At 36.5% G+C, this 27642-nt stretch overlaps 2 protein-coding genes across 3 annotated transcripts in view; both read right to left on the reverse strand.

Moving 5' to 3' along the window:
* BCAS2 (BCAS2 pre-mRNA processing factor) overlaps positions 1–27642 on the reverse strand; it is a 248526-nt gene that overhangs the window by 186115 nt on the left and 34769 nt on the right. The gene's annotated exons all lie outside the window — the stretch shown is intronic.
* The window catches only part of CSDE1 (cold shock domain containing E1), a 29238-nt gene continuing 9911 nt past the window's right edge, over positions 8316–27642 (reverse strand). For both annotated transcript variants that reach the window (XM_044672384.1, XM_044672383.1), the window contains 11 exons: positions 26520–26660; positions 26258–26422; positions 20539–20646; positions 19043–19218; positions 18714–18784; positions 18446–18487; positions 17380–17499; positions 14359–14537; positions 13981–14144; positions 9658–9790; positions 8316–9247 (listed from right to left, as the gene is read on the reverse strand). In XM_044672384.1, the coding sequence (XP_044528319.1) occupies positions 9200–9247; positions 9658–9790; positions 13981–14144; positions 14359–14537; positions 17380–17499; positions 18446–18487; positions 18714–18784; positions 19043–19218; positions 20539–20646; positions 26258–26422; positions 26520–26660 (1347 nt within the window). In that variant the 3' untranslated portion in view covers positions 8316–9199. The remainder of the gene's footprint in view (positions 9248–9657; positions 9791–13980; positions 14145–14358; positions 14538–17379; positions 17500–18445; positions 18488–18713; positions 18785–19042; positions 19219–20538; positions 20647–26257; positions 26423–26519; positions 26661–27642) is intronic.

Below are 27642 nucleotides of genomic sequence, written 5' to 3' on the forward strand. Positions count from 1 at the left end.
GGATTTAGAATGCTTTCTCATGTGCTTATTGATAGTTTTGATTTCTTTATCTGAAAATTCCCTATTCATGTCCCTTGCCCAATTGTCAATTTGGAAATGGCTTGATATTTTATACAATTAATTTAGCTCCTTGTATATTTGAGTAATTAGACCCCCTGTCAGAGTTTTTTGTTATAAAGATTTTATCCCAATTTTTTTCCCTTTTGATTTTGGTTGCATTGTTTTTGTCTGTATAAAAGCTTTTAATTTAATATAATCAAAATCATTTATTTTACATTTTGTAATTTTTTCTAACTCTTGCTTGGTTTCAAAATCTTTCCTTTCCCAGAGATATGGCAAGTATACTATTCTATGTTCACTTAATTTATTTATAGTTTCCCTCTTTATATAGAAGTCATTCACCCATTCTGAATTTATCTTGGTGTAGGGTATGAGATGTTGACCTAAACATAACCTCTTCCATATTGTTTTCCAATTTTCCCAGCAGTTTTTGTCAAATAGTGGATTCATGTCCCAAAAGTTGGGCTCTTTGGGTTTATCATACACTGTCTTGCTGATGTCACTTACCCCAAGTCTATTCCACTGCTCCTCCTTTCTGTCTCTTAGCCAGTACCATATTGTTTTAATGACCACTGCTTTATAGTATAGTTTAATATCTGGCACTGCTAGGCCACCTTCCTTCACTTTTTCCATTATTTCCCTTGATATTCTTGATCTTTTTCCCTTCCAAATGAACTTTGTTATAGTTTTTTCTAATTCAGTAAAAATGTTTTTTGGTAGTTTGATAGGTATGGCACTAAATAAGTTAGTTAATTTTGGTAGAATGGTCAATTTTATTATGTTAGCTTGTTCTACCAATGAGCAATCAATGTTTTTTCAATTGTTTAGATCTAGTTTTAAATGTTTGGAAAGTGTTTTGTAGTTGTGTTCATATAATTCCTGTGTTTGTTTTGGTAGATAAATTCCTAAATATTTTATATTGTCTAGGGTGATTTTAAATGGTGTTTCTCTTTCTACCTCTTGCTGCTGTGATGTATTGGAAATATATAGAAATGCTAATGATTTATGTGCATGTGTTTTGTATCCTGCAACTTTGCTAAAGTTGTTGATTATTTCTACTAGCTTTATAGTTGATTTTCTAGGATTTTTTAAGTAGACCATCATATCATCTGCAAAAGAGTGATAGCTAAGTCTCCTCATTGCCTATTTTAATACCTTCAATTTCTTTTTCTTCTCTAATTGTTACTGCTAGTGTTTCTAGTACAATGTTAAATAAAAGAGGTGATAATGGGCATCCTTGTTTCACTCCTGATCTTACTGGGAAGGCTTCTAATTTATCCCCATTGCATATGATGCTTGTTGATGGTTTTAGATATATACTGTTTATCATTTTTTAGGAAAAGTCCTTGTATTTCTATACTTTCTAGTGTTTTCAGTCGGAGTGGGTGTTGTATTTTGTCAAAGGCTTTTTCAGTATCTATTGAGATAATCATATGATTTTTATTTGCTAGCTTGTTGATATAGTCAATTATATGGATAGTTTTCCTAATGTTAAAACATCCTTGCATTCCTGGCATAAATCCCACCTGATCATGGTGGATAATCCTCTTGATCACTTGCTGGAGTCTTTTTGCTAGTATTCTATTTAAGATTTTTGCATCTATGTTCATTAGGGATATTGGTCTGTAGTTTTCTTTCTCTGTTTTGGAGCAACCTGGCTTTGGAATCAATACCATATTTATGTCATAAAAGGAATTTGTTAGGACTCCTTCTTTGATTATTATATCAAATAATTTGTATAGTATTGTGATTAGTTGTTCTTTGAATGTTTGATAGAATTCACTTGTGAGGGGCAGCTGGGTAGCTCAGTGGATTGCGAGTCAGGCCTAGAGACAGGAGGTCCTAGGTTCAAATCTGGCCTCAGACACTTCCCAGCTGTGTGACCTTTGGCAAGTTACTTGACCCCCATTGCCCACCCTTACCACCCTTCCACCTAGGAGCCCATACACAGAAGTTAAGGGTTAAAAAACAAAAAAAAACATAAAAAACAACAAAAAAGAATTCACTTGTTAATTCATCAGGCCCTGGTGATTTTTCTTGGGGAGTTCTTTGATGGCTTGTTCAATTTCTTTTTCTGATATGGAATTATGTAAGCATTCTATTTCTTCTGCTGTTAATCTAGGCAATTTATATTTTTGTAAATATTCATCCATAACACCTAGATTACTATATTTATTGCCATATAATTGGGCGAAATAGTTTTTAATGATTGCCTTAATTTCCTCTTCATTAGAGGTGAGGTCTCCCTTTTCATATTTGATATTGTCAATTTGGTTTTCTCTTTCCTTTTTTTTATTAGATTGACCAGTACTTTGTCTATTTTATCTGTTTTTTCAAAATATCAGCTTCTAGTCTTATTTATTAATTTAATAGTTTTTTTACTTTCACTTTTATTAATTTCTCCCTTGATTTTTAGTATTTCTAATTTAGTTTTCATCTGGGGATTTTTAATTTGTTCACTTTCTAGTTTTTTCAGTTGTATGACCAATTCATTAACCTCTGCCCTCCCTAATTTGTTAATATATGCACTCAGTGATATAATTTCCCCCCTTAGAACTGCTTTGGCTGTATCCCATAGGTTTTGGTAAGAAGTGTCATCATTGTCATTGTCTTCAATGAAATTATTGTTTCTATGATTTTTCTGTCACTAAATTATTTTGGAGAATCATATTATTTAATTTCCAATTAGTTTTTGGTTTGTCTCTCCATGTATTGTTACTTATAACTATTTTTATTGCATTATGATCTAAGGTTGCATTCATTATTTTTGCTTTTTTGCATTTGTTTGCCAGTTTTCTATGCCCCAGTACATGGTCTATCTTTGTGAATGTTCCATGTGCTGCTGAAAAGAAAGTGTATTCCTTTTTGTCCCTATTTATTTTTCTCGATATATCTATTAACTCCTATTTTTCTAGGATTTCATTCACCTCTCTTATCTCTTTCTTATTTATTTTTTGGTTTGATTTATCTAGGTCTCATAGGGGAGGTTCCCCCACTAGTATAGTTCTGCTATCTATTTTGTTGTTGAGCTTCACTAGCTTCTCCTTTAGAAATTTGGATGCTATACCATTTGGTGCATACATGTTGAGTACTGATATTTCTTAATTGTTTATACTGCCTTTTATTAGGATGTAATTATCTTCCCTATCTCTTTTTAACCAGATCTATTTTTACTTTGGCTCTGTCAGAGATCATGATTGCAACCCCTGCCTTCTTTTTCTCATTTGAAGCCCAATAGATTTTTTAAAGTTTTAAACATTTATTAATATTCATTTTTAACCTGTTTACATGCTTCATGCCCCTACTTTCCCCTTCACCCCCTGCTCTCCCCCCACCCATAGTCGACGCACATTTCCACTGGTTGTAACATGTGTCCTTGTTCAGGGCCTATTTCCATATTGTTGTTAGTTGCATTGGTGTGGTCGTTTCGAGTCTTCATCCCCAATCATGTCCGCCTCAGCCCATGCATTCAAGCAATTGTTTATCTTCTATGTTTCCTCTCCTGCAGATCTTCCTCTGAATGTGGGTAGTGTTCTTTACCATAAATCCCTCAGAATTGTCCTGGATCATTGCATTGTTGCTGGTACAGAAGTCCATTACATTCGATTTTACCATAGTATATCAGTCTCTGTGTACAGTGTTCTTCTGGCTCTGCTCCTTTCACTCTGCATCAGTTCCTGGAGGTCTTTCCAGTTCACCTGGAACTCCACTGGGAACATTGGGAATTCCAGGTTGGAATGAAGGAGGAGGAAGTCTGTCTGTGCCCTGAGTGAGGACTCCATGAATGGTGGGCAAAAACTGTTGCCAGCCTAGGAGACCTCAGAGCCAAGGACACCATGCTTCCTGTTTTCCCCTGGGATCCTGTGTGGTGTGGCATCTAGCAAAAGGACAAATCTACAGAGCCAAGAGAGGAGGAGAAGTTTGAGAACTGGAGGACAGTGCTTCAAGCAAACCCTCACTACTTGGTTCCTGAGACAACTTTAGCTGCTGGCATCCAGAGATCATCAGTGGATTGCAGTGAGAATCCCAAAGCCACAAAGCCCTAGCTGTACTCAAGCCTGGCAGGTTCCAGGTTTGAGGCAGAGACTCCATTTACAGCTCCTTGGGCCCTGTTAGTTTAGATCGCTTAGATAAGACTAGAATAAGTCCTCCTATTGCCCTGTGGTTTTATCCTTTAGATTTTAAGTATAGAAATCCTTTCCCACCTTTTAGTTTAACATAATTAAAGCTGTTAAGTCCCTTTTACCTTGTTAGCCTGTTACTATACTCTGGTCTAGGGGAATCTGGGTGACAGTTAAGATCAACTGCCATTCCTGTGGAAATCCAGTAAACTCTGGTCTCTTCCCCCTGGTCCAGTCTCTCAGAAATCCTAGAGTGTGTTCCCACAAACCACTTAGTTTATTGTAATATCCCTGGTGACCCCATTACCTCACTTATATTTTCCTACAATCGTGAGTTTCTTCTTATACACTGCACATACTTTGAAAGTAATTTTTGTATCTGTAGCCATTCTGCAGCCACAAGATATTCTTGTGTGGGTTGAGCTCCTGAAAGGGAAGCTGGGGACTAAGGGAATATGGGTGGAAAGGTTAAAGATTAAGGTAGGAAGAACATGAAGAAAGAAAAGAGACACAGAAACAAAGGATTCTTCAGCATCCCGTTCAGCTTGTCAGCCCCTACTCTGATCATCAGGGAGACAATGTCCCACTGACCCCAAATAAGGGAGCTGATCTGTTTATTAAGGGTAGTTGTACAAGGAAGGGGTGGCAGGGTGTCCATCACCTATTCGGTACATCAAAAGTTTTAACAGTTTAATGGAAAAAGCCAAAAGGAAAGATGATAACACAATATGTCACCAGGGATCTGGGCTAGGACTCTTCTCCTTTCAGGAAAGTTGGCAGAAATCTGATTTTAGGAATGCATGTGTGGAACTTTGATATTCCAAAGGACCCTAAAACCTGTGTGTGAGCTTACACACAAGAGATAATAGCTGTGAAGATAGCATTAACTCTCCCCTGCCTATTTTTAAAATTTAATCACCAGAAGTGTATATACCTCATTTTATGCTTGAGTGGGGGAGGTCTGTGACCCAAGTGTGCTATAGTGGGTGATGAATCAGAATTGACTTATTGCCCTCTGGGCAGTCCTAAGCAAAGCTATAGCTGTACTTGGTCCACATAAAGTGGAAGAAAGGCACAGGAAGTAATGAAAGGAATGGTCTATAAAAGTGGGAAAAGTTCCAGGTTAAAATGGCAGCAGAGTAGAAGCAGCTTCTTAACCTCTCCTAACCCACACAGAGAGGACTCCTCACGAGGACATAAAACCAAATCCAGATGAACTAAGGGACCCCACAACAGGGTGCAGCGTTGAAGGTATGTGAGATCAGGGCATTTCCATGTTATAAGGGGCTGAAATAGCTCTCACTAAAATGTGAGCTGAGCAACCCCCTACCCTCCCCCCCACCTACAGTGCCAAAGCCAGCGCACAAGAGTTGGAGGAAGTTTGGGGCATTCATTAAGTTTTTGGCAGCTACATGGGATCACTAGGGCCCGCTCCTGAGAGAAGCAAGACTTAAGAACCCAAGAGGCCAAAGAACGTGCAGACTTTGAACACAAACCTTGAGCACTCTCTTTCTACCTCTTGCTCCTGTGATGTGTTGGAAATATACAGAAATGCTGATGATTTATGTGCATTTATTTTTGTAGCCTACAACTTTGCTAAAGTTGTTGATTATTTCCACTAGTTTTTTAGTTGATTCTCTAGGATTTTTTAAGTAGACCATTATATCATCTGCAAAGAGTGATAGCTTGGTCTCCTCATTGCCTATTTTAATACCTTCAATTTCTTGTTCTTCTCTAACTGCAATTGCTAATGTTTCTAGTACAATGTTAAATAATAAAGGTGATAATGGGCATCCTTGTTTCACTCCTGATCTTATTGGGAATGCTTCTAATTTGTCCCCATTGCATATGATGCTTGTTGATGGTTTAAGATATATACTGTTTATCATTTTTAGGAAAGGTCCTTGTATTTCTATACTTTCTAGTGTTTTCAGTCGGAATGGGTGTTGTATTTTGTCAAAGGCTTTTTCAGCATCTATTGAGATAATCATGTGATTTTTGTTGGTTTGCTTGTTGGTATGGTCAGTTATGAAGATAGTTTTCATAATATTGAACCATTCTTGCATTCCTGGTATAAATCCCTTCTGATCATAATGAATAACCATTGTGATCACTTGCTGGAGTCTTTTTGCTAGTATTCTGATTAATATTTTTGAATCTATTTTCATTAGGGAGAATGGTCTATAGTTTTCTTTCTCTGTTTTTTATCTGCCTGGCTTTGGAATCAGTACCATACTTGTGTCATAAAAGGAATTTGGTAGAATTCATTCTTTGCTTCATTCTGTCAAATACTTTGTATAGTATTGGGATTAGTTGTTCTTTAAATGTTTGATAGAATTCACTTGCGAATCCATCAGGCCATGGGGATTTTTTAAGGAGTTCTTTGATGGCTTGTTCAATTTCTTTTTCTGATATGGGATTATTTAAGTATTCTATTTCTTCTTCTGTTAATCTGGGCAATTTATATTTTTGTAAATACTCATCCATATCACCTAGATTGCCATATTTATTGCCATATAATTGGGCAAAATAGTTTTTAATGATTGCCTTAATTTCTTCTTCATTAGAGGTTGAAATAGGAGAATGGGGGAAGACAGGAATACTTGGTGTGACAGTTGAAAACACAGCTTAGCCAGGGGAACTTTTTGTGAGTCCTTTAGGGTTATATTGAGACAATAGGAAGTAACATTAAATGATTTTAATAATGAATAAGGTGAGGCAAGTGGGTAATGGAGCAAACTATTCTTAACAGGTAGAGAAGGGAAGAAACAGGGGTTTAGGTGGTTCAGGAAATCAGGGCAGGAAATATAAAATGAATACTACACTATACTAGGATAAATACAAGCTTGACAGGGTTTTGGGGATCTTACTGCTTTCTCCAATGATGTCCTCAGCTGTCCCAGGGCCCAGGTTGTTGCTATGGTCCACAAAATCAACAGTCCAATAGGCTGTCAAAGCCCTGGAGATCCACCCTCCAAAGCTACTGACCTAGACCTAATTGTAGTTCTTCAAAATGCAGTCCAAGTGGGGTTTCTCCAGTGAGATCAGGGCACAAGCTCCTCCACCAGTGGCAAAAAACTCCCAAATGTCCCAGAGTTTAAAAGCTCTGTGACCTTTCAGCTACATTCCAAAAGCCCTTAGAATGTTCAGCTCAAGCTTGCATTTTCCAATATATTTTTCTAAATTTTACACTTATCTATCTTACCTTATTCCTTATTACAAGGTAAGGTCTCCCTTTTCATCTTTGATACTGTTAATTTGGTTTTCTTCTTTCCTTTTTTTATTAGATTGACCAGCACTTTGTCAATTTTATTTTTTTCAATGTACCAGCTTCTAGTCTTATTTATTAATTCAATAGTTCTTTTACTTTTGATTTTTATTAATTTCTACTTTAATTTTTATGATCTATAATTTATTTTTCATCTGAGGATTTTTCATTCATTTGCTTTCTAGTTTTTTAATTTGGATGCCCAATTCATTGACCTCTTCCCTCCCTAATTTGTTAATATATGCACTCAAGGATATAAAATTTCCCCTAAGTACTGCTTTGGCTGGATCCCATAGATTTTGGTATACTGTCTCACCATTGTCATTCTTTTCAATGAAATTATTGTTTCTATGATTTGTTCCTTAACCAGTTTTGGAGAATCATATTATTTAATTTCCAATTAGATTTGGTTTGCCTCTCCATGTACCCTTGCTAATTATTATTTTCTAAAAATGATCTGAAAAGGTTGCATTTGTTATTTCTGCCTTTTTACATTTGTTTGCCATGTTTTTATGCCCTAGTACATGGTCAATATTTGTGAATGTACCATGTGCTGCTGAAAAGATGTTTTCCTTTTTGTCCCTATTTATTTTTCTCCATATATCTATTAATTCCAAATTTTCTAAGATTTCATTCACATCTCTTACCTCTTTCTCATTTATTTTTTGGTTTGATTTATATATATATCTGATATAGGAAGGTTCAGGTCTCCCACTAGTATAGTTTTACTATTTCCTCCTTCAACTTCACTAGTTTCTCCTTTAGAAATTTGGATGCTATACAATTTAGTGCATACATGTTGAGTACTGTTATTTCCTCATTGTCTATACTGCCTTTTATCAGGATGTAATTACCTTCCCTATCTCTTTTTTTTTTCAGGCAAAACTTTTTTTTTATTTTTTTTTTGTTTTTGTTTTTAAATCAGTAAAAGAAACTGGGGTCTAGAAGCTGCAGTGTCCTAAGCAGCAAGTTTGTGCATCATCCTTTTGTTTTTAAATATGTTTAAATTACCACACTGATGGCACACCTCATCCGAATGAAATTCTGCACCATACATACTAATCATAGTAAAGTTATAAAAAAAAAAAACCCTTAGATATACTCTGGAAGATACTTCTCACTGAAATCTAACAACTTCGCTAAGTGGACTGTGACAAGATTATAAATGAGATATGAAAAATAACATTTTAACATTTGGCCATCAACTTAAGGAAATGGTTTGAATGCTTACACAAATTTTTAATTTTTTTAAAAAGGTAATATAGTCTACCCTCATATGGTCCTCAGAATTAAAGCATAATGAACAGGAAATAACAGGAAAAGAAAGCAACTGAGAGCTAAGGCAGAACACCTTGCCAGACGTAATGAAGGTAGAGTATACACTAAATATCAAGTGCAGAATTTCATAAGGTCGACCAGATAACTGTCTATATTTTTCACTTACACAGGCGAAGTAGTTTTGCAATTACCAGTTGCGTTAAATGCACCAAATAAAGATTCTAAAATTGATACTATAAGGCGCCACCTTAAGTTCTCCAGGCTGCAACTGTGCATAATTTTAAAATGGTTTTCTTAAATTTATTTATTTTTTTTAAACATAACATGAGGAAGGTGTTAAAACTGGTGTAATAGCTCCATAGAATAAGTATTCCAGATTTTGGGAGGGATGAAGAGGGAGATATTCAGAACCCTTCACCAGAACCCCCCCACTTGATCATATCTGATTAAGTGATGTGCTTTGTAGATGGGGTTAGTCAATGACACCAGCTTGACGGATCTTTCTTTCTGCACCAAATCCCTGTAAAGAAATAACCTTCATGATTAATTGTAATTTGTAACTGTTCATGGTATTTAATTTTAAAACTAAAGGCATGTAAGTTCAGTTGAAAACTAAAAAATGTAAGATTTAAGTTTGGCAATTACTGAGTTCTTCCTGAGGAGGCTGCATAGGAATTTCTCACACAACTATAAATTATACTTATTGTGTGCTGAGCAAATCTCAATGAAAAATAACTGCTATCTAGTCAGCAACACCAAAGGTCAGCAACCCATAACCCTGCCCCCCTCCCCCCATCTATGCTCAATGTTCAGTGACCTTCTTGATTTATGGAGCGAGTTAGTCTTCATATCAGCATGCTGGGAAACAGAAACTCTACCTACTGACTGCTTTGTGACCTAAGCTTCCCCAACCCTGATCCAACATCATACCATTGAGTTATCTGGTCCCCTTGGCTGACGAAGAACCATTAGGCGAGGAGCACTGGCATCGTCTAGAGTGATGCTCTTCAAGCGATTGACCAATCGGTCAGGACGTGGGGCTGCAACAGCCTTGGGGCCTTCACTGTAATACATAGTCAAGAGATCAGAGGAAGAAAGGCCTGGGTGGAAAAACAGCAAGTATACTTCCAGATGTACATGTTCTCCATCTAGTTGTGGAATTGTTCATTTGAATTAGAGGGATTCTGCATAATGGGAAAAAATTAGCCAGACAAAAATAGTGAGATACGTCAAGACAGGTTTGTGGCTGAAATGTTATTGGCTCAAACTATCCCAGGCAGGAGCTACAAAATTGGGATCCATGAATTTTTTATTTTTCTGTTTTGCTTCCTGAATTTCATAATAACTAGCTTCCTTTATAATATTCTATATATTTTATTCATTAAACATTATTCTGAGATGTGATCTATGAACATAAAAATGGTTAAGAACCGCTGCTCTGAATTACAAGCAGAGAAATCAATTCCATAAAGGTATTAAAGAGATAATACAAGTAAAAATTAACAGAAAAAATGTGACACGTTATTGTTAACAATAAGGTAAACATAGTCATCTTTCAGAGTAGATTACAACCACAATCCAACTTTAGTTCTTGCTAAAATATAAGTTACATCCCTTGCCAAAGAGCTCCTCCCCAACAAAAAACTAGTATCAAACTCCTGTTTATATCAAGATTCGCAGGGAACCAAGACTTATTGAGTTGGCAATGGGGGAAGGATAACAGGAAGCTAGAAACAGGAAACGTGAAAAAATGAAATAGGCAATAAATAGTATATAGTCTTAAACAATGTAAAGAATTTTAAGGACCATAGAAACCTAAAATGAGAGCTGGCAAAGAAAGACCTCAGGTCATCTAATCCAGTGATGGGCAAACTATAGCCCACAGGCCAGATGCAGACCCCTGAAATATTCTATCCAGCAAGGTGCCATTCCTAATCTGATGAATACAATGAGTAGGATACAATACAATGAAACTTAGAGTTGCCTTAAAAACAGACTGACAGATGAGCATTTCCTTTCCTTTGGCCTCCTCTTTAAAAAGTTTGCCCATCACTGATCTAGTCCAATCCTCTCATTTTAATAATGAGGAAATCAGTACCCAGAAGTGAAATGATTTGTCCAAGGCAGTATCAAAACAACAACAACAAAAATCAAGGCATTTTGTTGTTGTTGTTGTTTTAAACCTTTAACTTCTGTGTATTGGCTCCTAGGTGGAAGAGTGGTAAGGGTGGGCAATAGGGGTCAAGTGACTTGCCCAGGGTCACACGGCTGGGAAGTGTCTGAGGCGGGATTTGAACATAGGACCTCCCGTCTCTAGGCCCGACTCTCAATCCACTGAGCTACCCAGCTGCCCCCAAAATTGGGTTTTGAATTAAGTTTCCCTGACTAACAACAGATAGAGAAGTGACTTTAAGCCCAATTGGCTATCATTATTTTGCCTCTTGGGAGATACAGCTTTCCCTTGGCCTTTAAAGCCCATCACAACCTACCTTTTCAAGCTCATTTCAAATGATTTCCTTTTACAAAAACATGTTTCAGCCAAAATGGACAACTAACTGCTCTCCAAATGCTGTCTTCCCCAAATTGTCTCTTCCTACACTTCTACCCAAAACACCTTTTATTTCACCTCCACCTTTACAGACTATATTATCTTTTCCAGGAAGCTTTTGTGCCACCTTCCCAGGAAGGAAAGCCATCCTCTTTCTTCAAATTATCTTATATTTACTTGTTTACATTTTGTATGTCTCAGAATTTCTCTCCCAATAAAATCAAACTTTCTGGGGTGGAGATTGTTTTATTTGTCTTTGTATTCCTAGCACCTAGCACTAGTTTCCAGTACACAGCAGGCAGTAAGTCCCTTCTACATTTCAGGGATGGGGTGCACCCTGAGATCTGGAAAAATTGAGTAAAATTCTTTAGTTCTCCTTTTGTAACAGAAGATAGCTGAATTTTTTCTTTTTATTTTATGAGGTGTTTACAGTACCTTATTTGTAAAGTCTGGGTTGAGTATTTTGTCATAGGCTGTACACAAGGTCAAGATTAACATGTCTTTGTGTGACATCTGACAGCTTTTGACTACTTTTTGTAAACTTTTAATTTTAAAAAAGAAGTTATGTATATTTAATGGTATTTAAAAACAAAATATGTTGATATTATACAATGCTATACATATATTTTATGCATTTCTGAGTTTCTAAACTTTTTCTGTGTAGTCTGAGGCTTCCATAAAACTTCCCCCAAATTCCCATTTAATTTCTTATGCCAACTCATGATATATGGAAACTTCGATGGGGAAAGATCTCAATGTGGAAGAGATACCTGTACTTACTGAAGAGACTTTTTAAATCCTCCTAACTGAGGGTATACCCTAAGAGACTGTCTTGGGCTCTTTTATCTTTTCTTTCTATATCATCTCTTTGGTAAATTCACTTTAGGAGCTATGATCTTCATGCAGATGACTCATAAACCTCAGCTCAAGTCTCACTCTAGAACACTAACCCCACATCTATAAAAAATTCTGAACTGGATTTCCCATGCATATCTCAAATAACATGCTTAAAACAGGCCTCAAAAACTGCCCCTAACCCAACTCTCTTCCAAACTTATCTATTTATTAAGGACTCTCAATCCATAAGCTCAGTATTATCCTAGACTTGTCACTCTCCCTAAGCTATACAACTTAGCTAATTGGTTGCCCCTTGCCATTTCTCTCTACAACATCCCTTGCACCTGTCCCCTTCTCTTTATTTATAGGGCCAATAGTGTAATCCAGAATCTCATCACTTCTTGCACAGATGACTGGGTGACTTGCCTAATTTAATAAACTCTATTGACTCTTCATTGCCTCCAACTTAAAAGAAACTTTTATTCATCACCATTTACTTTTCTCATCGTCTTAAACTTTCCTCCAATGTACTCTGACACAGCCCCTGGGCCCCTTCACACTCCATGCATTTTCATTGTGGTTATCCTCCCCATTCCTAGAATGCCATAACATAAGATAACCTAACCTAACACATTCTCCCTTATATCAATCCTCCTCTTGGTTTCCATCAAGTCTCAACTAAAATTCCATCTTCTGCAAGAAGCTTGTCCCAGTCCTCCTTTAACGATAGTTTCTTTTCTCTGTGCTCATCTCCAATTTATCTTGTGTCAGTATGTGTGTGTTTATGTTGATTGTACATAGTTATTTGCATGTTATTTCTTCCCCCATTAGATTAAGTGCATCTTGAAGGCAGGAACTGTTTTTGTATCCCCAACACATACACAGTGTATAATTATATATCATTAGATTATGTGTCAGGAAATTTTGCACTTTACAATTATTATTTCATTTGATTCTAGCAACCACCCTGGGAGGTAGGTGCCTTTATTTTTTTTTATTCTCATTTTACAGATGAGGAAACAAAAGACTTACCCATCGTCACAAAGCTAGTGTCTGAGGGCAAATTTTAACATGGGTCTTTCTGACTCCAGGCCCAGAGTTATACACACTGTACTTATTTAGCAGGCTATTTTTTTGTAGGTTCAATTGTTTTAGTTGTGTCCAACTCATCCCCATTTGGAGTTTTCAAAAATACTAAAGTGGTTTGAAATTTCCTTCTTCAGCTCATTTGACAGATGAAACCGAGGCAAACAGGGTTAAATGATTTGCTCAAGGTCACACAGCTTGTTAAGTATCTAAGGCCAGATTTGAATTCAGAAAAATGAGTCTTCCTGATTCTCAGCCCAGTGCTCTATCCACTTTACCTCTTGGCTGCCTATAGCAAGTTAAGAAAGGCTGGTTGTCTTGTTTTGACTTTTAAGGTCCTTCATGCTTTAGTCCCAAATCTATCTTTCCAGCTTATTATAATATTACTCTCCTACCCTCAGTATATTTTTCCTTTGTTCTTTCACACATGGCACAGACTCCTTTACATGGTCATTCTCTTGGCCTGAGTTATATTTCCTTCTAATCTCTGCCTTATAGAATCCCTTACATCAACATGAAACTCAAGCAACATCTTATATACTCTATTCAAGCCTTTCCTGATCCCTCAACTGCTAATGTCCCAACTATACTTTTTGTATTCATTCTGAATGCTTTTATAGGTCCGTAGTCTCTCTCCCAATGCTAATTCAGCTCTTTATGAAACGGGCTTCTTTTCTTTTTTACATCTTTGTATCTCTAGTACTGAATGCACTGTCTTGTACAAAACAGAAACTCAACAACGACAATCAAATTTAAAGACCAAAACAAAGGCGGCAACTCACCAGACACGCCAGACATTGCAGGCACTGCATTTGCCAGTACGCTGATTGAGAATCACTGAGAATTCTACCTCATCTCCAGCCTGTAGCTCAATGCCATCCTGAACTTCCTTCACATGGAAAAAGAGTTTCTTGCTGTCTCCCACTTCATAGTTAATGAAGCCAAACTGAAATAAAAAGCACATTGCCTTAAGAACATAATCTTAGGGCATAAACAGTACATCACATTTTGAATGAAATACTATACTTGTCCCATTGAAAACACAGAGCCCCAAAGTGAGGAGCCATAGTTTGCTTAACAACACAATGAAAATGTCAACTATCTGGCAAATAAAAAACCCCCAAATTTAGGGCAGGTCTGGATTGGTAGGTAGAGTTTACCTGATCCTTCACACACTCCACGGTGGCCCGGCGCAGGGGTGTGATGTTGTAGGCCATTGTTTGTGCATTCTGACCCAGGACACACAACTGGAATTTGACACTTTCCCCCTTTTGAAGGCAATCCCCTTTGTTAGCCATCCCGACAATGCCAAACGGATAGACCTCACCTTTCATGTCCCCTAGGAAAAACATTGAGAGTTCTATGTCACATGTAATTAATGTTATAACTTTTAGCATACACATAAAATCAAAGTTCTCTAAATAATAGAACATCTGAGAATCTTTAGAATTTACATAGTGAAGCTAAAATCTAAGCCTGAAAGTTAAATTCCGCCAAAAATGTAAATAAACTTAATAACTTAGCATTTTACCAGAAAAGTTAAGGAACACTTTTTAAAGATCTCAATTTACTCCTATTATGCCCTAGATGGCTTTGCAGGGGGGGCAAATATGTAAGTGAAAAAAGTCTCTGTATATCACTTTTCTTTTTCTTTCTTTTTTTAATCTGTAAGGAGATGAAAGAAAACAGGAATATGTTAGACTAAATTGAAGGAAACAAAGATCTGTGTCTTCTGTTCTGCCCTGTTTGGCCTAAGACTGGGAAACCTAGTACCCTTTCCCAACACTATAATCCTGTCTTGATGGAAGAACAAAACTAGAAAGAATTTTTAAAAATTAAAATCTATCATATCAAATGAGAAAAAAAAAAGGAAAACTATTTGGCAATATTAGTTCACTAATTATGTTCAAACCATCTCCCTTTGCCAACTTAAGACATCTGCTCTTTCGCCATTTTGTAGTCATTTTTTTTTAAAAACATGCAGAGGGTCACTCATTGTGAAAACTATGCTACAATATTTAAAGTCAGCTTAGTCTCCTTGGCAGCCTTCTTCCCAATCTTCCTGACCTCCTCTCCTCCTTCAATATTAATAGATCCCCCAAGTCTTTTCTGGCTGACTCATACTCCCAACCTTCCGGGAGGAAAGTAAGATTAGGTTATAAATCACAGCCTCATTTCAAAGATCCTCAGGTTCTTCAGCACATAGAGAAGAATTGAGCTAGATCATGAATGGGTATCTGGTAGCAGCTGATTATGTGCCTAAAGGACATATCGGATGGCATGAATGGATCAAGATGGAAGAAAACAGGTGAATTGGAGAGTATGCCAGACATTCTCAGTCTTGAGTCAGGAGAGAGGGTAGGCTATACAGGGAACCATGACTGTTGAGATGAAGAATAAAGGGCGGTCAATTCTGTCACAACATGTCGGGTTTGTTTAAACTACATGGCATCAATAAATCCACACTCCCAGATCCTCCACCACCATCACCTGCAACAGGATGGCCATCTATATTTGCAGATGATTCTCTGTTGTCAGTGACAACAGGAGGAACAGATAGGTAAGTAGCCGGACCAGCTCCACCCTGCAGAAGCCCAAGCAACAAGCCTATCTATACAAGAGCTACAACTGGGGGCCAACTCCAGTTCTCCTCATCTTCTTGACCTCCCCACTTGCTCTGAGGGCTTCTCAGCCTAGGAAATAGCTACAACACAAAAGCACATGGAGTGCAAGGTCCTACTGCTCCTCACAGTCTACCCCAGGCCTCAGCCTCACTTCTGAAGATCTATTTCTTCCCTCTCCTACCTATCCTCTTATATGTAATTTAGGATTTGTATTTTTTTTCCTTGCTCTTTCAAATAGATATCATTAGCCCAACAGCTCTAAGTCTCCCTCTTTATTACTAGGAAAACAAAAAGTTATGAATATGAAAAGAATTGTCAGATGAATTTGTGGGGCTTTTTTTGGTACCATGTCCTCAAACTGAATGACTTAATATCTTGTACATATAAAGAGAAAATCTCAAAAAACAAAACAAGAAAATAACACCCATTGATGCTACCTAAGCAGACAATATTGCTTAACTACCAAAAATTAAAACTATGTGAACAGAAAGAAAAATCATGAAATTGCATCAAGATGTCATTTATTTTAATGTAGCACTACTTTGTTCACATGTGAACAGTCTCTTGTTACTCTTATAAGCCTAGTAAAGATAAAATTCTTAATCAAAGGATAAAAGATATAAAAAAATATTTAAAAATACCACACCAATAGTTAAGCAAAGTATATAAACAAAAAGTTTTCTAAGGATTTGCACACTGAAAATGACTACATGAAACCATGCTCCAGATCACTAATAGTAAGGTCTCACCACCTCACTCTATGCAAAGACAGGAAAAATCCACAGTAGAGGAGCTGTGGTTAAATAGGCATACTAATGCCTTGTTGGTGAAGTTGTAAAGGGGTCAGTCCCACTGATTTACAGCATTTCAATCTGTAAAGGAACCACATAACAAAAGCAACAGAATTGTCCATAATCTTTGATTGAGAAAATCTAATACAAGACAAACAAAGGGGCAATATTTACCAAAATAATCAAAAGCCAAGAACTTAAAAAAGGATGTTCACCCACCAAATTGGGAGGACAAAAATATCTCTATGAAAGAGATGGAACATTACTGTGCATTAAGAGAAATATGGAAAGATGTATATGAAGTGAAGAAAGCAAAGAGTAAGCAGAGCCAAGAGTGTATAAAACATTAACAGAAAGGTCACTAGAAGGAATCTGAATTCTGAGAAATGGGGGGAAGAGTGGTGTAGTGGGGCAGAAACCAGGCGGGCTCCTAGAGAAGTGAAAATGCTCAAGAGTAGCTCCATCTTCCTCCAGGCAGAAAGCAGGGGGCCTAATCAGGTACAACTATTTCTGTTTGTGCTTCTTGGTCACCAGGGAAATGAGTATAAGGCATCAATAAAATGTATTAAAGACAATCTTGGTTCTAACTTGTTTTGATCTTTCACTACAGAAAGGTGACAGGAAAACTAAGAGAGGCACCTCTCTTGCCCTGTTTAGTTAGGCATGTGAAGAAATCAGAGATGGTAGTAATGAACATACACTTGCCAATAACTTGAAGTCTCCAAACCACTCATGGAAGGATGCTGGCAAGGAAACCCTTACTTACCCTCCTCCACGATTTCAATCATGCCTTGGTATTCAGTCTGGGTTGGATCCACACTCCTCAGGGGGCGGATGACTTTACCCGAGTAGATGGTTGGATCAGCTTCCTCAGCCGTACCATTAACTACAAAACAAAAGGCCTATGAGACAAGAAAATTCTATAGACTCACTCCCTAATAAATGGAGTTAACAAACATGAGTATAAACAATGACCTAAGATACCAAGCTCTATTTGAGAAAGGAAGTTCTGAAGCAGAAAGTTCTAATCTTAATATGACTGCTTCAAAATTCAGACAATCTCAAGTCATCTTAATCCTTTTGTAAAGACCTATTTCAATGGATAAATAAATCTGATTGTAAATAAGGTACCCAAAAAGTATTCATATATAGCTTTTACTTATTTTAGAAAATTAGCATTAAAAACAATGGTGTTTGGCATTTGCTTTTAAGATAGTACAAGATTTTATCAAGAGGCAAAGGAATTCAGGGTGGCAGGTAAGGAAGACAATGTTACTTCTTAGAAATGCCCACAAAATGCATCACACTGTAGTAGTGGAGTGCTAGAGTCAGATGTGGGGACTACCATTATAAGGCATTTTACTCGTCAATGCCTCAGGCATTTGTCTAAATGCTGAAATGCATAAATTACAGATCTGCCCTGAGAGAGGGAGTTTCCCACCTCTATGAAATGGCAGGTTTGCTCATCAAGGACATATTTTTTAATAACAGAATTCTCTTCTCTCCACAGTCCAAAAGGTAAATTAATTTGTATATTTTTACCAAGTAGCATAAGTTACAGCAAAAGCTCAAAACCTCTAGTGGGGGAAGAATTGGAAACTAAGACTGAGACAAAAAGTCCTTGTTGCTGAGAAGTCACTGCCTGGTCCACTAAGAAATATCAGAGGATTAATCATGGAATAATAAAATAAATTATCATCTTCTAGTAGAAAGAAGCTTTCTTTCTATAAAATGGTTTGGGGTTATTTCTAAAAGTGAGAAGAAAAGGAGTGTTAATTTGCCTCTTGAAACTACCAGAGCAGTACTTGAGCAACAGTCACCCAATCCATTACCTGAGTGTGTTTTGTTCACCTTTTCCGCACTGACTTTATTGCCTTTGCTTTTTTAATTTTAATTTTAATTTTTTTTTTTATTTTTTAAACCCTTAACTTCTGTGTATTGACTTATAGGTGGAAGAGTGGTAAGGGTAGGCAATGGGGGTCAAGTGACTTGCCCAGGGTCACACAGCTGGGAAGTGTCTGAGGCCGGATCTGAACCGAGGACCTCCCATCTCTAGGCCCGGCTCTCAATCCACTGAGCTACCCAGCTGCCCCCTGTTGCCTTTGCTTTTTGACAAGCTGTATTCGACCATGTCCCCCAGTTCCAGGCTATCGACATCACCAGAGAACTCACTGTAGGGGAGAAAATGACATTCTAAAATAGTCTCAAACATAAACATTCCTTATAGGAGGATGTGTCCACTTGCAGCACCTCTCCAGGTACACACAGGTCAGCATGTAACTCAATAGGATGGCTACATTGCTAGTTTATAGAATCCTTAAATTAATGAAGCATTTCATAATATAAAACGTGATTTTTATTCCAAGGCAAAGAATCGGACATGGAGAACTAGATAATCTCTTAAATTCTAACATGATGAAAGGAATTACCTGTAATGGAAAAAGATTTCCTTATCATGATTGGCTGTTTCAATAAATCCAAAATTATCCTTCAGGGTTGCCACATAACCCAAGAGCCTCTTGGCATTGGAGTTACGACCTAAAAGTCGGACACAAGTTGCTGTCTGCTGACCAGTCCTCTTTGCTTCACTTACACTAAATTCAACCTATGAAAAAACAAGAATGTTCATGAATTGTGAACCATTTTTGACACACCTCAGTTCCCTCAACACAAAGTGAAATCCTTCTGCATGTCCAAAGATTGTGTTCTCTATTCTGTCATTATGCTTTTGCAGGAAACTTCTCTCAAAACTAACATTCCTATTTCTCCTAATGTATATTCATTTAGTTTTGTCCTACAAGATGATCTCCCCCTCTATGACAGTACTTTTAATGAGATTTGTTAATTAAGGCTTCTATCAACTTCAATTTCATCATCTTATCTTCCATAGAGAAATTGATCATCACTGGGTCTACCCCAGCTGAATGCCTGTAGTCATTCAAAGTCTTTCTACCTCTGAGGACTCAAGGACCTCCTAGATTCTTTATTTCCAAATGTGCCTTTAACAGCAGTTAAGATCTCAAAGTATTCTACTATTTATTCTTTAAGTTCAAGGGTTCTCTAAGCACAACCTTCATCTTAAGAGCTTATTCCACTATAGTAAGAATTCAGACTTTAGTATTGTTTGTGAAAGGGACAAACAAACAAACCAAACAACACTCCTGTATGACGGAGATGAATGGCCACTTCCAGAGACAGGGAAGCTTATAGTCAGTAAGTTGTTAGTATGGCTCTCTCACAGGACTTGGCTCAATTCCTTATTTTGAAGCTAAATTGATCTTTTACATTAAGTGTACCTGGTTGGATAAAACTTTATCTTGACTTGAACAAAATTTTGTCACTAAGTGATCGCCACTTTGAAACCAACCCTCTCCCTCTCCTTTTCTTTCTTTGAAAACAAAACCTTTACCTTCTGTCTTGGAATTGATACCAAATACAGGTTCTAAGACAAAAGTGTGGTAAAGGCTAAGCAATTGGGGTTAAGTGATTTGCCCAGGGTCACACAGCTAGGAACTGAGGCCACATTTGAATCCAGATCTTCCCCGACTCCAGTCCTAGTGCTCTATCCACTGAGCTGCTTAGCTACCCTATTTCTTTCTTTCTAATACTCCATACTCTAACACCTCACCTCAGTGGCCTTTTCACTCAGAGAGATACCTCTGCTCCTGTAGCCTCCTCCTTCAATTGTAGGGTTCCTGCTGGAACCTCTATTTGGGAAGTGCCCAGACTAGCCATGCTTGCTATTTGGCAATTATTTTATAAGATGGTATCATTCACAAGCATTTGGTTAGACTCTGGGAAATAGCATAATTTTTAAAACAAAGTCAAGTGAAACTCTGGAACTGAAACCATTTCACACTTCATTAGTGATTTTTAACATTCTTGGTCTTGACTTCAACCCTCAAAAAAGTAAAGATGTCTTTGCCTTATCTCCTATCTGAGGAGGAGTGGAGCCTTCCAGGTCCTTGGCTTGATATGCAATGGTCAGTTTCACCCCACAGTCATCATACACAATAATTCCATCTTCAGCCTCCTAAAACAAAAAGTGCCATGGTGAGGTTTGCAAGGTATCAATTGGGAAAAAAGAATTAGTGATACATTATAGGAAAACGAGAAGTTGAGCTCTAAATTTCTCCATAAGTAGAGGGTCCTTTACAAGAGGGGGGGAGAGGAGGGGAAAGCCAGCTTAGTAGACAAAAATCAACTCTAATGGGGTCTTTTCAGTAGCAGGATATCCTCACTTTTTGCTACTTAAGAAAATTTTCCAAATATTTATTTAATTTTATCTATTATATATCATAATATATTATTTAAAATGTATTAATCATTAAATTTTCAAATAAAAATTTAAATAGAAATAAAAATATTTGGATATAAATAAAGTATTAAACAGGAAAGACCTTTCTATTCTTCATCTAATGATTAGCATTCTTTGAGTCATTTTCCACATTATATTTTCCCCATGAAGTGTTTGTAACTACTCATTTACAAAATTTATTAGGCATTGTGGGTAGACATCATGGAACATAATTTTTAAAAAGTTTAAAACATAAATTTACAGGTTAAAGACTTCCACTGATCCAATACAGCCACATATAGTGCCCACCAATAAAAATGGCAACTCATCCATAACTTCTCATCCTGCGCAAGTATGAAGTTTATGTCCTTCCACTAGAGCTCCATAAAGGATCTAGTAAAGAATTAAAGGCTTTATTCAAGGTCTTTTAATAATTTTGTTGATATGAATGTAACATTCAGGTCTATTATCCCTCACACTCTTGCTACATAACTGGCCCATCTCCTTTTCTGTACAAACATGCCCTTGCTTATTATGTACATTATGATAGTTCTCATATCCAAATATATTATTTATGGCTCTGGAAGGCATAACTTTTCTTGGAAAAATTCCAGAACATATCATTAAGGAGATGATTAATGAACATTCAGAAAAAGGAGTAATGATTTTTTTTAAAAGCTAGAAACAACAAATCATATCAAATAAGCCTTATTCCTTTATAAAGTTACTACACTGTGGGGGGAACAGGGAGATGCTACATATTTTACGTAGGTTTTAATAAAGCATTTAATAGTCTCTCCTTTAATTCTCATGGAAAAGATAGAGAGATGTATGTATTAGAACTAGTTGAAAGGCTGAACCCAAAAGTAATTAATAGTTCAAATATCAATCTGGAAGCCAGTCTTTAGGGGAGCACCCCAGAAATATGTATATGCCCCTGTGCCATTTAACATTTTATCAGTGACTTGGATAAAGACACAGGTGATATGCATACTGGATCTCCTGATGATGACATATACTAGTCGATAATCAGAATTTTAAAAGATCTTGACAATCTAAAAACATAGAAACAAATCATTTAAGATGCAATTTAATAGTCAAATGCAAACTTATAGTAGAGTTCCCCAAAATCAACATTAAACAATTCAATATGGGGTAAACATGACTAGATAGTAATTTATCAAAGAGATAAGAGAGATTTTTTTAAAAACCCTTAACATTTATCTTAGAATTGACAACAAGTATTGATTCTAAGGCACAAGAGTAGGACTAGGCAATTGAGGTTAAGTAACTTGCCTTGGGTCACAGCTAGGAAGTGTCTGAGGTCATATTTGAACCCAGGACCTCATGTCTTCAGGCCTGAGTCTCTATCCACTGAGCCACCTAGATGCCCCAAGATTTGAGTTTTAATTTTAATGGATTGCAAGATAAATTAGTCAATAGTTTCACATAGTAGAAAAGATTCTGGTTCAGGTAAGGATTAGACTAGAGACCGCTGGTGTTCCTGCCAACATAAATTCTCTGAATTTACAAGTCTTCATTGATATACTAAAATGGAACACTTAATTTTCATCTTTTTTTTTTTTTTTAAGATCATGGCATTCAATGCTTTAAGCATATAGGATTACCAAGAGAGTGATGTTAAAAAAATTGGGTTCAGAGAGCATCTTCAGAGATCATTGCTACAGTCAGCTTCCTAAAGGTAATACAGCTATTCTTAAATTCTGCTCTTCATCAATTTGCATTGCCAGTGCAAGATAAAACAGACAACTTAATACTCTGCATCTCTTCTTTTTCTCCTATGTAGCAGGTAGGACAACAACTCTCTGTCACGTTTCTTTCTCAACAGAGAACATGTGTCCATTTGAAGAGTATGTAGGATTTCCTTCAAAACACTGGTAAAAAATCTTTTCAGAGCACAGATACCCATTTATTAATACCTGGCTTTTGACAGGTCTAAGCACAACAGTGCAGTAATTATCAAAACTACCTGGCATTGGCTCAGAAACAGAAAGATAGAACAGTGAAACAGAATAGACATACAAGAGGTAGTAAAAGACTATAGTAAATTTGGTATTTGACAAAACCATATATCCAGGATTGGTAGTAACAAGTCCCTGAAAAAAACTGCTGAGATAACTGGAAAGTAGTTTGGCAGAAACTAAGTATAGGACAATATTTATAAGATCAAAATGCATATGTGATCTAAACATAAAAGGAGATACCATAAGCAAATTAGGAAGAACAGAGAACATACTACCTATTGTGGATAGGAATCTGAGTCAATAAGAGATGGAGAGCATTGTGAAATGTAAAATGGGTAATTTTGAATATATTCACTTGAAAAGTTTTTGTACAAATAAAATAACGCTTCCGAGATTAGGAGGAAAGCAAAAAATTAGGGGAAAAAATGTATAGACAACTCCTCAGATAGAGGTCTCATCTAAAATATATAGTGAACTTTGACAAATTTATAAGAATAAAAGTCACCTCCAACATGAACAGACAATTCAGATGAGGAAATCAAAGCTATATATAGGTATATGAAGAAATGCTCTGGATCACTACTGATAAGAGAAATGCAAATCAAAACAATTCTGAAATATCACCTCCTACCCACCAGACTGGCTAAGTGACAAAAGGGCATTGTGACAAGTGTTGGAAGAGGTAACTGTTGGTGGAACTGTGAACTGATCCAATCATTCTGGAGAGCCATTTGGAATTACATTCAGAGAGCTATAAAACTGTGTATACCCTTAGACCCGGCAATATCACTTATAGCAGCTCTCTTTGTAGTGGCAAAGACTTGGAAACTGAGAAGATATCCATCAACTGGAGAATAGCTAAACAAATTGTGGTATATGATTGTGATGGAATACAACTGCAACACAAGAAACAAACATTGATTTTTAAAAAAAAACACCTGGAAAGAACTATATGAGATAATGAACAGTAAAACGAGTAGAACCAAAACATCATACACAGTCGCAAAACGAATACTAGAAGAATAAACTGAGAATGTTACCTCCAGAAAATGAACAGAAAGATAAAACCTGAAAGACTTAATGAATATGTTGGCCTCCATGACAATATCCTATATGATGCAGGGATGATAGGGAGGAGTTGGGACACTAGTGGATGGGCTCTATTATGTAGATATGAAGAAAGGTTAGTTAAACATAGATCATCTGTGATTTCATTTGTGTAATATCTTCTTTTTCTTTATATATGGAAATGCCTTTTTTCTTTTGTAAACATCTGGAATAATAAAATTTAAATTAAATTAAAATTAAAAAAAAAACAGCATAGGCATAACACTCTTACTGACAATCTGGCTGAAAGGGGACTTGGGTCAATGTAGAAATACTATCCTTCCACTTTCATCTATAAATATTTTGGGGATAATAAGAGACAATTGGGTCTCACACTTTGTAATCTTAATGGTCTCTCTCTTTCTTGGCTTGTTTTCAACAAGGTTCAGCAAATGAATTTATATTCTAAACTGATGCTGCCAGTTAGTTATATAGTTCCATAAAGGAGTTAGATATTTGATGGCTTATGATATTTCTGGATTCTTTTGGCTAGTGACAAACAATAATACAACTTCTCTAAGAAATGGTGACCAGAATTCTTTACTTTTATCCATTTTCTAGGATAAAAACCCTTGTTTAATTTAGGTCACACTGGGCAGCTGTTATTGTACAGAGTATCTTCTCATTTTTTCCCCCTTCTAATTTGATATGAACATTTGGCTATAACTAGTTAATGGTATTAGTGCACACTGGAATTCAGAAACAACTCATGTTGGTAAACAGTTTCTTGTCTATTGATGGTCAATTTGCTTTTTTGAGGGGTTGGGGTGGGTGGGTATGCATGGAAATGTTTAGTGCTTGCTAAATCTAGGAGCTTTCTGAAGGAAGTATTCATGACACACAGGTTTAATTTCTGAATGATTTACAAAGCTTTTGGTGTTAAGTCTTTTCTTACCAATATAGTTTTCACAGTCCTTTCCTGTGTCAACTCTTGAACTGAAGTTAGGGTGGTTGTGTCAAGACATGCTGACTGACATAAAAGCTAGTAAGATCTTGTTAGGTTATTAGTCAAATTTCTTTAATTCCTTCATCCAAAAGATATTATTAGTACATATGCTTTGTGTATTTCTATGATGATGTTTACTTCTATTCAACATAAACATTAACTTCACCATTTCCTTTATTTGTCTGAGTAGGACCTATGGGTACATTTATATTTGTCATTTTGTCGATATGGTTCAGTTCCTTGAGTGGTATACCAGTTTATTCATATTTTAGCAAAGATCTCATTTTCTGGTTACCAGCAGATGTTAATTTGAAAACTGTTTGATCTTTGGCATTACCTGTTTCTGCAACTCCAACTTCAATAAGGAAGAAGGAATCTACAAGGGACAGTGAACCATTTTATACTTCTCTATCTGTCAAAGATCACCACAAAACTCATTACTTAGGACTCATGACTGCGTTAGTCATAAGCATCACCCTACTTAGCTGGGGTGGACAGCCACTTACAGTCAATATCTTTACAGGTAGGTAGAATGTATCAAAGCTGGTGGTGTTCTGTTGCCACATTGCAAGGACCCAGAGTTAACATCCAAGGTCAAGAGATAGTGCTAAAATATAACTTTTGCCTACAAGTAAAATTTCAGAAAGTTAAGGCAACTGTTGGTGATCTCTCTTCTGCATAACAATTACTGGTTGCACCACTCATTCATTCAGTAATCTTTTATGGCTGTGGCAATCTAAGCAAGGAAGCCATCAAATGCAGCCTTGAAACTTGAAAAAATATATAATTAATCTTATCTCTCCCAAACAATAGACTGATCAGAAACTTTAAAAGCAACTCTTTGATTTTCAATGGCATCTAGAGTGGTTTAAAACTTCTAATAAGTGATTAAATGTTTCTTAATTAACAACTAAAATTAAATATTAATGTTTGAGAATTTAAAGTGGCTGGAACTGTTGAAGAGAATGTACAAATGCTTGATTAGATGTGTTTCTGAATTTAAAAGTTTTTATTTTAGCTACTTAAAAAATTTCCCCTCGAAATTACTTCATTTTGTCAGCTAAGAACTAATCAGATCTATCGGTCTAAAAATTTGAAACTTCAAAACCTACCTAAAAAACAACAAAATTCCAAAACTACCAATCAATAATGGACACCTAAAAATATTAAGAATAATAAATGATTCAACATTATAGAGTATGACATATCTTTGTTGTTTGTTTTACTTAATATGATACTTAACACTTGAAAAAAATTTGTCCTTTTTAAAAAATACAAATCTAAGAACATTCTAAGTATGAACAGTTACCTTTTCTTTGCCTTTATTTGGGCTAGTGGTTTTGGGATTGGCAAAAGTGGCTTCTTTCTCTACAGTGCCAATAAAACGGTGATCTGAATGAGTGTGGAATGAAACCGTGCCCTTGGGAAGCTTTTTAATCCGAATAGCATGATTTCTTTGGGCAGACAGCATATCCTACAAAATAAGAAAAGTTTTTGGTTCATTTTAAATAATTTTTTAAAAGCAGATTTTTAAAATCTCATACTTTTACTCAAAAAATTATTTTACTCACAGGAACCACAGTAAACTCTACTTCATCTGAAATATGGAGCTGGTTCCCATCCAGAATTTCACTGAAGTGAAAGAACATACAGGCATCACGATCCACACACTTGATAAACCCAAAACCATCTCTCATGGCAGCAATCACACCCTGCAACACAAATACACAAGTCAATGCCAGTAGGTGATTCAATCAACAAATTCCTACTACATACCAAGTAGGAGGACAACATACAAACAAAATACAGGGTAGTTTTGGAAGAGAGAGCACTAATATAACCTGAAGGGGAAGGTTCAGGAAAGGTCTCATATAAAAAAAGGTGGCACTAAGGCTGAGCTTTGAAGGAAAACTAATAAGAGGCTAAAATGAGAAGGAAACGCATGTCAAGCACAGGAATGATATACAAATGTATGGAGATGAGAGATGGGATGCTATAAATAGCAAACAAGATTACCAGTTTGGTTTGACTGAAGTGTAATCAGCAATAATATTGGAACGGTAGTCTCAAGGGGCATTTATGAAGAACCTTCAAAGATAGAAAGGCTTTTTATCTGATCTTAGATGGTACTAAGAAATGACTGGCGTAAGGTAGTCAGACCTTTAGGTACATACCGCTTTGGTGGCTATGTTAAGGCTGGATTGCATTTGGGAGAGAACTGAGGCTAAAAGACCAACCAGAAAGTTCTTTGCAATAGTTCAGATGAGAGGTGAGGCAGACCTTAAGTAGGATTGTAGTTGGGTACAGGTAGAAAAGGGAGAGTATGTAGAAGATATGAAAGCCAACTCAATAAGACTTGGCAATCAGTTTGAAAAGTAGGATAAAGCAAAGTGAAGAATCACAGATGAATTGAACATCCTAAGTGGCGGTGTCCTTGACAGAGAGCGATTTAGGAGGATACATTTTAAATAGGGGGGTGAGGAGAATGGGTAAAGAGAAAGAGCTCTCTCTTAAATATGCTAAGGTTGAAATATCTATTCGGCATCTAATTTTAAATGCCCACTAGGCAATTGGTGATATGATTCTCAAGCTCTGGAGAGTAGGGCTAAATATTACAGAGCTGGGAGACATTTGTTCAGAGATCATAAATGAACCCATGGGAGTTTGGGAGGTCTCAAGAGAATGTAGGGACAC

Source organism: Gracilinanus agilis, chromosome 4 (genome assembly GCF_016433145.1).
Source record: "Gracilinanus agilis isolate LMUSP501 chromosome 4, AgileGrace, whole genome shotgun sequence".
Taxonomy (NCBI): domain Eukaryota; kingdom Metazoa; phylum Chordata; class Mammalia; order Didelphimorphia; family Didelphidae; genus Gracilinanus; species Gracilinanus agilis.